General features: G+C 40.3%; 1 protein-coding gene across 2 annotated transcripts in view; it reads left to right on the top strand.

Moving 5' to 3' along the window:
* LOC148013247 (ras-related protein RABC1-like) overlaps positions 1-13958 on the top strand; it is a 45308-nt gene that overhangs the window by 13593 nt on the left and 17757 nt on the right. For both annotated transcript variants that reach the window (XM_087668028.1, XM_087668027.1), the window contains 3 exons: positions 12695-12879; positions 13023-13091; positions 13311-13376. In XM_087668028.1, the coding sequence (XP_087524154.1) occupies positions 12744-12879; positions 13023-13091; positions 13311-13376 (271 nt within the window). In that variant the 5' untranslated portion in view covers positions 12695-12743. Of the gene's footprint in view, positions 1-12694; positions 12880-13022; positions 13092-13310; positions 13377-13958 lie in introns of those variants that run through there.

Here is a 13958-nt window from a genome sequence, read left to right as displayed (position 1 = left end):
TCGGTCATTACCTTCTCTTAGGCTAGTCTCATAGGAGTCCTAGGTCATCCTTATTAACCCTAGACTAGTTTCCTTTAGAGCTTAGACTTACCTTTTCAAGTCTTTTATTGCACACTTTCTTCTTTCATTTACTTCTGTTGCATGCCACTCTTGCAACATCTAAATTATCTCAATATGAAACATCTAGTATGTTGATTCCTTTATTGATCTTTTCATGGTGGATTTTGTATTTTAGTTAGGACTAACATTGCAGGTCCTACATGGTCTTAAGATTTGGTTTTGGGTTCTTGCCTTGGTAAGTATTGTCTCCATCAACATGGAGATGAAGATAGTTTCTTCTCTCCCAAGATCTGGTCTTAGGTATCCTTTTTCTCTTGGCAGTCATCTTTCTTTCCTTTAAGTTGAGGCTTTTTTAATCATTTAACCATTATTTTCTATAGTTCTAGTTTGTTTCCTTTTCATGATAGGTGGATTGCTACTTTGGTGGTTGTGTCTTCGCATTCTTGGTTGGCATTGGAGCCATCTCTTGAGGTGAAGTTTAAGGCATGCCTATGACACTTGGTTAGCATTGGAGCCCCCTCTTATGATCGAGTACGGGTAAATCTTAACTACCTTGGTGGTTGACTTTTCCTCGCTCTTTAAATTGTAGAGAGTCAATCTTCCTTCTTCATCCATTAGATCCATTTGCATGGTGGACTGCTGTCCTGATGCTTCTCAACTAACATGGAGTCCTCTCCCAAGGTTGAGATTCGGGCTTGCCTACACCACTCGGTTAGCATAGGAACCCTCTCTTGAGATTAAGTGCATGTTCCACATATCAGATGACTGATTCTCCTTTGGCCATTTCGGCTAAGGGGGGTCAGGTCTATCGTCATCATTAGATTTTTTATGGTTATCGGCACCACACAAAGATTGACATCAGGTTCCTCTTCCTCCTTCCGATATTGACATCCATGGTTGAAATGGGGTTTCCACCCTTTCTTGGAAGTTGGTATTCTATAGGTTTTGACATTTTCCCTTGACATTGACCTTTCAACCTTGTTGTACCTTTCTTTTGCATTGCATGATCATCATCATCTTTGTAAAGGGGCACTTGGGCAATTGAATAATTTCTACACAAGGGATACTATCCATGTGGCACTTGTTGCATGCACATTCTCATCATGTAGCATTACTCTATGCATGTGATTGTGCAGAGCACCCTTGAGTGGATCCTAAGTAGTTTTCACTAGCGGTTCTTCTACCTGCCACCACGCCTTACATACTTTTTCTTCTTTTCCTAGGCTTCAAGGATGAAGATGAGAAACTATTTAAGAAAATTTTGAAGGTTGAGAAAAGAGGTAGATCAGAAAATAGGGTTGAGAAGAGCCAAAAACAGCAAGGAAAGGAAGATTAGAGGTAAGGTTTGCAAGAGATACTTGGCGAAGTTTCAAGACTATCACTAATGGATATCAAGTGGATGGAAAAGGGTGACTTGCTAGACCACTCTTAGTTGTAGTAGCTTTACCTAGAGTCATTTCAGTCAGAGTGGACTTTAGTTTGGGCTCTTTAAGGTTCAGCAAAGCAAGAGGTCTAGAGCACTCCTCTAGTGATGGTCAGCTCATGTATATAGTGGATCTTAGATGTATTTGGCTTGCATCCAAGGTACTGTTTGCTAATAGTATGTTGCCATGAGGTCACCATTCAGTGTACTAGTCATGGTAGTTGGTATGCACATTGTTATGGTTCTCATTGCAGCTTTGAAACTGTACATTTGCATTAGATTATGATCATCGGAGATTGATTATTAGATGTTGGTTTTCAATGGATGATCATCAATAATTAGTAGTATTCAATTGGTTTTTATGGACAATAGAGTCTTATTGGATTCCATAGTTCACTTATGGTTTATGCTTAATCTATGCTTTGAAGGGCGAGCAGAAATGCATAGGTAGTGTGTGAGACAAAGGAGGTGTATTCAGCAGTAGAGTGTGTAGTGAGAGTGGAGACTCGAGATGGGTGTATACCACTGTGGTATACACAAAGAATAAAAGAATGTTTATACTTCGGGTACGGTACACTTACACCCACAAGGGTGCGGTCCCATGCACAAGTAAATTTATAAACGGGAGCGGGAGTAAAATGGCCTTTACACCCAGCAACCTCCCACTTAAAGGTCCTTAGCGAACCTTTAACTAACTCCCACTAGCCGAATGCAATGCTTATGTTGAGCCTTGCAAGACTTTTAGTGAGAACATCTGCAAGGTTATCTTGTGTTCTAATCTTAGTCAGTGTGACTAGACCATCATCCAGAACGTGTTTGATAAAGTGATACCGCACATCAATATGTTTGGCATGTGCATGAAACATGGCATTCTTAGCTCGGCATACAACACTTTGGCTATTACATCCAAGTACAGGTGTTTTGGTGGTCAGCCCAAAATCCGTGACCGAACGACCAAGCCAAACAGCTTCTTTCGAAGCTTCAATGGTTGAAATATATTCAGCCTTAGTGGTAGAAAGTGCTATTATTTTTTGAAATCTAGAGCACCAAGAAATGGCCCCATCAGTTAAGGTAAATATGTACCGGCTAGTAAACTTGCGAGTATCCAAGTCACTTGCCATGCGAGTATCACAATATCTGTGCAGATCTAATATACCCTTTCCATAGCAAATACATTTTCTTTGTGTGCCTTTAAGGTATCGGAAGATACATTTCACTGCCTCCCAATGTGCTTTGCCAAGATTTGACATAAACTTGCTCACAACTCCCACTGCATGAGAAATGTTAGGTCTAGTGGCAACCATAGCATACATGAGTGACTCACAGGCTGAAGCATAAGGAACACCCTTCACAGAGCTGGTTGTCTTATCATCTTTTGGGCAATTTGCTTTGCTAAGATTAAGGTATGGTAGTAAAGGAACACCGAGTGGCTTAGCATCTGCCATAGAAAAAAGATCAAGTACTTTGCTGATGCACTTTTCTTGTGAGAGAAATAAGAGCTGTTGCTCTCTATCTCTCGTCTCACACATGCCCAAAATGTGTTTAGCTGCACCCAAGTCCTTCATGGAAAAGGCTGAACTCAGCTGTCTTTTTAGTGCATTAACTTGGCTTGTATGCTTACCAGCAATAAGTATATCATCCACATAAAGCAAAAAGATAATAAGGCTTCCATTATCAACCTTCTTTGTATATAAGTAGTAATCTGTATTACTTTTTTTAAACCCATGTGAGAGCATGGAGGTATCAAATTTTTTATACCACTGTCTAGGAGTTTGTTTTAAACCATACAAGCTTCTCTTAAGCCTGCACACCAAGTGCTCCGTTCTTGGCATAACAAAGCCCTCTGGCTATTTCATGTATAGCTCCTCTTTTAAATCACCATGCAGTAATGTAGTTCTAATACCCATCTAATCAAGTTCAAGATTCATAGAATGCTACGATAGCAAACAATCCTCAAAGAGTGGTCATTTTGATAACAGGTAAAAAGACTTCCTAAAAGTCAATCCCCTCTTTTTGTGTATAAACCTTAGCCAGAAATCTGTCTTTGTATTTGGGTTTGCCATCCACACACTTGATTTTATAGACCCATTTGTTAGGAATAGCTTTCCTATCTTTGGGTAATGAAACCAAAATCGCAAGTATTACCCTGATGCAAAGATTTCATTTCTTCCTGCATACCTAGCTCCCACTTTTTCTTTAACTCACATGATAACACCTCTTTATATGTGAGAGGCTCATTCTCATCTGTGAGTAAAATGTAGTACAAAGAGGGATCAAACCTCTGTATAGGTCTCCTGACATGTGTAGACCTTCTCACCAAATGATCTATGTCATTAGGCAATGGATCCACATCCAAAGGAATGTCAATGGCCTCATTATTCGGCTGTTGAACTGCATTTTCAGGTTGTTGTAATTGATTTTCAGCATGCTGATTTTGTTGCCCAAGCTGATTTTCAGCATCCCTTTGCTGCCCATTGCCATTTGGCTCAATAATGATACACTAATTATCAAACCAGCATCAAATGAAGCTGAATTTTCAGCAGCTGATGGCAATCCAAGTGGCTGATTATGCTAAAATCTTACTTTTTTTTTGTCTAAATCACTAGATGTGGCATTTTCAGCAGCTTTGACTCATTAAATACCACATCTCGACTGCGTAGTACCTTTTTCATGCCTTGGAACCCAAACTCTGTAGCCCATTTCACTTTTATCTCCATAACCCATGAAGATGCCTATGTGGGATTTCCTATCAAGTTTGGTTCTACTATCAATAGGTACATGTACATAGCATTCGTAGTCAAAGACCCTTAAGTGGTCATATGAAGTAGGTTTGCTAGACCAAACCTCTTCAGGGATGCCACTTTTAAGTGCTGTGGAGATCGGCTGCAAATATGCACCGCGATTTTAAGTGCCTCCCCCCAAAATGATTGCGGGAGATAAGCTATGGACAGTATGCACCGAATCTTCTCACATAAAGTGCGATTCATTCACTCAGCCACACCATTAGATGACGGATTATAAAGAGATATAAGCTCCCGTTCAATCCCATTGTCATCACAAAACTTATTGAATTCTTTAGATACATACTCTCCCCATTGTCTGTTCTTATGCATTTTAATTTTAAACCCTTTGGAGTACTAACAAGTGCGTAAAACCGTTTAAAGGCATCCGATGTCTCACTTTTTTGCTTAAGCAAGTAAACCCATAGCTTTATAGAATGGTCATCAATAAAAAACACAAAATCCATGAGTGTGAACTCTTTACATGTTTTCCCAAAACACAGTCATTACAAAAGTCAAGCTTTGAGTTTTTCACATAAACTCTTCCAAGTGAAGAAAGTGCATGTAAACACTTTTGGCATGACTCACGTACGACTGCACTTCTGCAATTGTAACAAACTTTCCAAGAAGTGCCTTGCAGTGAAGATATTATAGAGTACCCTTTTTACCGCCTCTAGTGACTAGCATAGATTCTTTCTGTATCTTCCACATTCCACCACCAAAGGTAGTGAAGTAACCCCTGCTATCTAATTGTCCAATAGGAAGCAAGCTCTTCTTAATGCCAGGTACATACTTAACATCATGAAGAATCAATTCTTGACTATTTTCAAGAGCTAGGTGTATGGTGCCCATTTCTTCAATATCACATGCATGGTTATTCCCTAGGTAGACTTTCCCAAGGTTACCTACTGCATAAGAAGAAAAACACTCCAAAGATGGAGTTACATGAAATGAAGCACCACTGTCAACAATCCACAATTGTGACAAACCATCATGAGCAGACAACAAGGCATTTATCACATCCCTTTTAGTGATATACATGTCTTCCACTATCATAGCATGTGGATTTGAAGATGCAACTAGTAAATCAACATCTTTATCCTCTTCTATCTCCTTAATAACAACATTAGATACCATGTTTGCTTTCTCTGTTTCTTTAGGGGTAGAGCTGCCATCCTTCTCATTCTTTTTGCCTTTTGCATTAGCTTGCTTCTTGCGTTCTTGCTTCTTTTTATAGTACTTGCAATTGGGTTTTTTGTGCCCTTTGCGTCCACACTGATAGCAAGTAACATTTTACTGTTTTTCCTTGCTTTTGCTGCGATTCTTGTGTTTATTTACAACATTTGACCTCTTTTTAGTTCATCCTTTGACATTGTAGGCTGATCCAATGTTTTCGCCACTTGCCTTGTGTCTAATCTCCTCATTGAGAATAGAACCACAGACACCATCAAATTTCAAGTTGGGGTTGTTGCTCAATGACACAACCAATGCTTCCAATGAATCTAACAAAGTCATGAGCATGAAGATAGCCCTTAGCTTAGGATCAGAAACCGGCAAGCTTGCATCCTATTAATTGACTCAATATACCAGTGAAAGCATTAAAATGCTTTGAGGTGGGCTCAGACTCATCAAGCTTCAAGTTGACCAACTTTCACATGAGATGTACTTGATTGATAGGAGTCATATTCTCATACGTATCCTTGAGTTTCTTCCAAACTGCAGAAGTAGTGGTGAGTCCCTTGATATCAACCAAGATATCATCTATGACTGCCATTTTGATGTAAGTAATGGCTTTCTTATTCATTTTAGCCTAATCCCCATTTGACAAAGCAACAGGCTTATGTTTTGCCAAAGCATTATCACAATCATTCAGAAAAGTATACCTTGCATATGATCTTTCCAAAGATCAAAGCTATTGCCATCAAATTTACAAATCTCAAAAAAAAATCTTTGTGTCAGATGTAGATGCATTGCCAGCCATTTACAGCAACAAAAAACTACAATAACGTGCTGAATACTTTCAGCCAATAACAAGGTTGCTGAATATAACAGCAAGTATTCAAACTTGCACTTCCAAAAGTGCCCAAGAAGCAGATATTTTACTGCAATTTCAGTTCCAAGGGTTGATTACAGCATATACATGAACCGAATCTGATACATATGCATAAAAGATAGCTCCCACTTCAATAATACATCACCGTAATCCCCAAATGCAATAACCCAAGTGCTGTATGTACCACTGCTTCACTGCACAATGAGCATTTAGCAAGACATGTACCAAGAGAAGCTGCCCTTTTACAACATTTAATACATCCCAAGTCCAAAATTTCTCCCACTCAGCAGTGAATCTGCTGTAATTTCACTGTCAAAGCACAAATAAGCTCAAAATGCATCACCGATGCAAAAAGCCCCCAATTCGCACAATAAATCTGCCCCAATTGCATTAATATATCATCCCGAGTGTCAAATACGGGCAAATGTTGCAGAAATTTCACAAATTTTGCAAAAACCCCAAACTTCGGGGTCCAAATGTGCACAAATTTCAGTGAAATTGGCTCAGCTGAGCAAAATTTCACTTGTACATGAAAAGCCCGAAATTTCTGAGGCAAATGCACACAATGTTTGCAATTTTTGGGTCAAATGTCATTGTTTTACATAAACAACATCAAATTTGGGAAAAGCGCCAAATTTTCTAGCACAAATCTGCACAGATCTGAACACTGTGCTTACGTGTGCGAATACCCATCAGTGAGAAAGGGGACAGACTGCAGAAAATAATCAAAAAAAATTTGATGAATAAAAATGGCGAACATGCTGCCGTTGACCTGCAACCATCGCCTGCTGGTCTCTGCCAGTCCTCGCCTGCAGTTGAAAGCGTGACGAAAACTGTCTGAAATGACATTGCTGCCTGCTCATGACCTGTGCCTGCTGCTGCTGGTGAAATTGACCGCTGACTGGTCTCACTTGCCTATCACTTGTAGATGACACTATCGCAGCTGACCTGCGCCTCATGCCAGTTGCCGTCTGCAATTGACTAACTACAGATTGGTCGAAACAAACACCTCCTGAATAGAGTGAACAATGACGAGCTGACTCCTTCGTACAAGCACTCTGGCCACAACTCTGATACCAGTTTGAAGGGCGAGCAGAAGTGCACAGGTAGTGTGTGAGACAAAGGAGGTGCATTTAACAGTAGAGAGTGTGTAGAGAGAGCGGAGACTCGAGATGGGTGTGTACTAGCGTGGTACACACAAAGAATAAAAGAATGTATTTATACTTAGGGTATGGTACACTTACACCCACAAGGGTGCGGTTACATGTACAAGTAAATTAATACACGGGAGCGGGAGTAAAAGGGCCTGCTTTATCACAGTTGCTTGGTTGGAACACTTCCGATTTACAGTTAGTGGAAGCATCCCATGTGGTTTTAACAACAGTTATGATTCACTTTTGGTCAATTATGTCTTAGTTATGTTGGCTGGAAATTTTAGCACGTGTTTGGCAGTAGCATGGTATGAACAACAATGGCGGTTGTGATTTGACTATGATGCCTATGCTTTTTGTAGTTTAGTATTGCTTTGCTTTTGTCACATTGTAGTATAATTGGGGATGATCGCAAGGATTTCAAGGGTTGAGGTCTATCATGAGGACGTGTATGTTAGAAGTGATGTAGCAATGGAAGCATAAACAAGTGCTAAATTAAAGTGTTGAACACAAGACAGAAGAGAAAGAAAACAGAAGAACACTTTAAAAGAAGAGAGCTTAGGATGTGCTCGGAAAATGAAATCCATATATTTGGTCGTGTACAACAATGAGTAACTGGTCGCATGGGCACTGGCACCGACTCCTCTCTCTAGTAGGAAGTCCACTTGGTGAACAATGGTGATCAGTGAGAAGGAGGAGGCTCAACAAATAGGTAATAAATATGCCAAAAACAACAGCTTTAATGCTGGCCGATTGGCATAAAATGCTTAAAATGCTACAAATCAATCATTAAAAAAATGCATAAAATAAAGACAATGTGTCTAGCACTAAATGGCATGCATAGACTCACATATGAGCTGACAATCCTACCAACACACCCTCTCATATCATGGGTAAGCTGATACAATGATACAATGAGAACAACGCATCATAGTTCATACAACATAAAACCTCCAGAGTAGAACCATGGATACCCAAGTAGTGGGTGATTAAGCCACCACCAAGGTGTCTTGGAGAGAACCTGATGTCAATGTCGATTGTATTAGCTCTCGGGGAATAGAGAAGAACCATAGCATGTTTCTGTGTCCATCATCAATGTCTCGCAGCAACATACAAGATCTTCCTATAAAAAATGCCTCTGAAGATACATAACCATGGATTTTCTAGCAGCCAAAGTGTCCCCTCATGTGGGCACAAGACTAGGAGCCAAGGCTGCTCTTTGTCAAATACCTACTCATCATGAATTTGGATGTCAAGCCTAACTCTAGGATTTTAACTTGCCAAACTTTGGTTGATGTGTCAAGGATGTCACTCTTTGGAACTTGTGCATTTGTATACAAGTATAGATGAGGTTCACTGACCCCATCTCACCACCCTCTTACACTCCCTCACTGGCATCGGAGAGTCGTGAGGGATGACCACATCACTTGGACTGAAAGAGGTAGAGGAAGGGGCCACCAAGCCCTTCCCTTGATCTAAAAAAGTGGATCTCGTCCGCGCCTTGGGCTTTGTCTTGGTCGGAGGATTGAAATCAAAGTGTGAGGAAGAGGATGACTTGTTGGAGGAGTCCACATTCTGCTTCTTCTTCTTCTTCTTTTTCTTTCGTGAAGTTGCTAACTCCTTGTAGTCCTTTTGCAAATGGCCCTTCTTACCATAGTGATAACATTGGGCCTTCGACTTCTTCTTGTCCCCCCTCTCTGAAGTGATAAAGGTCTCACTAGAACCTCCACAATAAGATGGAAGCCTTCCTTGTAAACGCAAAGATGCCTCATGCTGACGTAGCATCAAGAACATATGTGTAAAGCTCATAGGGTTAGATGACATTTGTGCCCTCAAAGCATTCACTACTCCATCAAACTTCAGGGGGAGCTTGTAGAGTACCATTCCCATGAGATGTGCCTTTGGAAGGGCAGATTGCATGTGTTGAAGCTAGTCATGTACCTGTGTAATATGGAGAAAAAATGACTAAATAGTGTCCTAAGATTCAAACTTCATTTGCTGAAGCTGGCCAAAGGGTCATTGACGCATGGTGGAAGGTGCCTCGTACAACATCTAAAGCTTCAGCCATACTTCGGGAGATGTTGTGTAGGAGATAACCGCGGGTAGAACTTCTTTAGAAATATATCGAAGAAGAGTAGAATAGGCACACGCATCATTTGCATCCCATGTAAGCATAGCTTTCTCATGGTGTCCTCATCAAAATCTTTAGGAAGTGCAAAGGGACGCTGAGGATGGAGAATAGCTCCACAAACAATGTACCGTAGTTGCTTTTGCACAAACTAGGCTTTCATGATAGCACTCCATGTTAAATAGTCAAGTCCATGTAACTTATCAATTGTAGAAGTGCACAGAAGAGCCATATGGAGAGAATAAGAAGAGATGATAGAGGAGTGAAGGGATGGAGAGAGAATACAGCCAAACCGATAGCAAAGACATCACAAAATGAGAGTTCACATGTAGTGTAACAAAAAATCTGATCAGAAACGAAGGGTAATTGTTGCAAAATGAGCAGTCCAAAATTGCCAAAAATAGCAAAAACGGCTTGTAGAAACAATTGCCCAGCCATGGTTAGGGGCAGAAAACCAAAAACGTAGGCTGAGTGAGCAATTAAGGCAGCAAACTGACGAATATAGGTGTTGCAGGCTTAAAATGCAGGGTGCTGGGCTGAAAATGCAGGCAGCAACTGACCACACACAGGCTGAAAATGATCAGCAATAGGTCACTTGATCAGCAAATGGAAAAAAGACTTGTAATTAGTAGAAAAACCAGTAGCAAGAACCTAGATCCTGCAATCTGATACCATGTTAGAAGTGATGCAGCAATGGAAGCACAAACAAGTGGTGAAATAAACTATTGAACACAAGACAAAAGAGAGAAAAAGCAGAACAGTGCAAAAGAAGAGAACACAAAGATGTGATTGGGAAATGGAATCCATATACCAAACACGAGACAATTGCGCAATAGTGAGTCACTGGCCAGTGGGCACTGGCACTGGCTCCTCCCTCCAACAGAAAGTCCACTTGTGAATGATGATGATCACTGAGGAGGAGGAGGAGCCTCAGGGAATAGGCAATAAATACACCAAAAATAACAGCTGCTTGGCCAACTAGCATAAAATGCCTAAAATGTTACAAATAAATCACAATAAAAGTGCCTAAAATAAAGACAATGTGCCCATCCCTAAATGGCACGCACAAACTCACATATGAGCTAACAATCGTGCTAATAGTGTATTCTTAATACTTAACTTTAGCATTATTAATTTGTGCACATGTGAGGTGTACATGTGCAAGTTAGTTAAATCATTGTGATGGGGCCTAAGTAACCCAACTGAACTGTGTGAGACATTCCCAAAAGCTGTATAAAGGTATGCCGGGCAGGTACTTGTGGGTACTTGGTGTTAATTTGGTTCTAAGAGTATAATTGGGCCATTAAATGTCTAGTGGTGACATTGGGGGAGTATACATTAATTAATAAGCTAATGCTAGTCCTAGGCCAATTAATGTTGGGACAACAAAATGCCTTATGGGGGTTGATTAGTTTTCAAAAATGAAAATTTGAAAATTAATTAATAAAAGTTGGAAATTACATTTGGAAATGTGCGAAATGGCAATACAGTCTACCACTTGTCAAAATTACCCATGCAAGGCTGGGAGAGGGCTGTTGGGGCTGGTTGAGGGTCATTCTAGTTAGTTAGTTCAAATTGTTTTTTTTGGGGGGGGGGGGGGAGGGGGAGAGAGAAAGAGAGAGAGAGAGAGAACTATTACCGCAGGCGCAAACAGTTTGAGATCATTTCCAGCCAGCCATGGAGGTTCGAGCAGCAGATGAGTGCTTCCTGAAGTTGACTAGCAGAAGATGATTGTTTACAGGGGCTGGCGACATTATCAAAAGCTTTGAGATCAATAGGTGACAGATTTTTGCTGTCCCAAATCAGGGCAGCAGCTGGTAGAGGCACTTTTTGATGACAAAATTGGGAAATTTGAGAAGATTAAAATCTGGTTGAGGAAGATGAGGAAAAATGATGGCTGGAGCAAGGTGCATAATGGAGGCAGGTGCATAGCTATGCTTATAAATTAGGGCATGAAACAGACCTGATGTTGCCAAAGGTTGGTGCCTACACAAATTGGCTGTTCATGTGAAAGAGATGCTCCCCAGGCTGCCATGTGCCTAAAATCTGAAATGCACTCCAGAAGGTGGACTTTATGCAGTGTGATTGGGCTTAAAGTGATAGTGGCTAAAATGATCAATACCTAGAAACCCTAATCTCTACTTGATGTGCTTGTAGTAGAGGAAATTCACACCCAATATAGACTCATAGAGTATGTCATTGATAGAGCTCCCAATGACCTCTGACTCAGACTAGGGCTCCCAAGCAGGAGATGTACATAGAACAAGCACAAAGAATAACATGTCTGCTAACTTAGGCACTATTTTTAGTGGGCATATTGGGTGGCACATTAGTGAGCTGGGTGGTTGCATTTATGGCCAACCCAATCTTCTTGGGCCTCTCCCACTGTCACCTATATATGCCTAATCCTCCACTCTTGTATTGTATCATATTGTTTGGAGAGAGGAAGATCAGGGACATTGCCGGTCACACACACTGCTGGTATCCTGGTGGTATTGTACTGTTCTTCTCATGTTTTCATTTATTGATTCCAGTGGCCATTTATGATTCATGGGTGAGTTCTTGTGTTCTCCTTCATTGTGTCAGTGTTGTGCTTTGTGTTTTCTCATTTTCTCTTCATTTGCACATTCTCACACAAACATGATGAATATGGAAGCACGATTAAGCTTAACATCATGTAAGAAAAATAAGGGGGTGTGAAACTGAACGTGTACACTATTAACTAATGCATTTGATATTTCTCCTGAACATTCTATTATAGTCATTCAGTGTCATCGTTACTCCTATAATGCCACTTTGACCATTGCCTACAAGTTGTACTCTCTTGGCACTTGCAAATGTTTACTCTTGTGTTAGTTATTTGCAAAGAAAAGAGTCACCAGACCAGCTTCTGCCCACCTAGAACAAGCTTTCCCTCATAAATATCTCTTATTAAGCAAAGGGCCTGTAAACAATTAAAAACTTTTGCATTTGGATGCCAAATACCAGTTCTATATATATGTTTAATGGGTTGATGGTCTTGTGAAGCATTTTTCTGTTGGACAGTGAGGTCCTCTTTTTTTGTATAATTAATCTATATCTACCACTTATGAACTACAGAGGCAAATTTAACTCAATTGGGGCTGGAAGTGAAAGGCGTTTTCTTTCCATGGCATCACCTCCTGGTCAAACAGAGTTTGACCACCTTTTCAAATTACTTCTGATTGGAGATTCAGGTGTAGGGAAAAGCAGCCTACTCTTACGGTTCACATCAGACACATTTGATGACCTTTCTCCCACCATAGGTGAAGCTTGAGCTCCAGCTCCAGAATTTCTTGTGCATTGCAACATTTAGATGCAGCTTGCTGTATTTCTTCGGATGCCTCTCATTCTTGATGAAGTCACCTTGTTATATGAGATAACTTGGTTCAATTGGCGCATATTGCAGGTGTTGATTTCAAGTTGAAGTTGATGACATTGCGCGGGAAGAGGTTAAAATTAACAATTTGGGATACAGGTGTTTTCTTTTGTGTTGTAATCTGATAGTTGTAATAGTCAGATTGTGCATGTTATTAGTTTCAGCCTAGCTGAAGTAGCTTTTGTGTCTGCAGATTCACTAGTCAATAAAAGCTTCTTATTGGTGTCTTGACATGATTGTCTAACTGATCTTGTTGGCAAAGTATAATAAGTAGATTACTTTCTTATTTATGGGCTGGTTGGATGAAATGAACTGCAGCTGGACAAGAGCGGTTTCGGACACTGACAAGTTCATATTATAGAGGAGCTCAAGGAATAATTCTTGGCAAGTTTATTTCTTTTACCTCTTTTAAAGGAAATATTTCATCTTGTAAAGTAGCTAGGTTTGTGTGATGTGTTGAATGTGGTACTGGTGAACCTGCATTTTACATAATGCTCAACTGATACAGTAAATTTAGGTTTAATCCTAGATATGTTTCAGTGGCTGTTTATTGCTTGTGCTCATTATCTAAATAAAAACATATTAAGTTCAAAAGTGTTTTTAAAGGGATTTAAGCGTCAATTTGGGAGACTCACACACGCAGGGTCTTTCTCTTTATATAATGCAGCTGATAGAAATAAGGAAATCTGTATGCTGTATGTGGCCATGCACTTGAGCAGCCAGATGAGGCACACCTTTTTCCTCAAGAGGTCGACTTCAGCATGTTCGTGTGCAAAGCATGTTTCATTTCTGTCAGTTCAGAGCATGTGGATTGTGTGCCACCTAGGCAAATACATGTCATATTTAAAACTTAGTTACTTCTTACATCTCAGCAGTGATTTGCAGGAGGTCTGAATCACAATCTTTTGTGACTTATAGAACTTGTCTGATGTGTCTGACTACTGTGATAGACAGAACTATTGTTGC

Source organism: Lygodium microphyllum, chromosome 26, assembly GCF_053477565.2.
Source record: "Lygodium microphyllum isolate KBCC chromosome 26, Lygodium_microphyllum_v1.1.10, whole genome shotgun sequence".
Taxonomy (NCBI): domain Eukaryota; kingdom Viridiplantae; phylum Streptophyta; class Polypodiopsida; order Schizaeales; family Lygodiaceae; genus Lygodium; species Lygodium microphyllum.
This window is presented reverse-complemented; position numbering and strand designations above follow the sequence as displayed.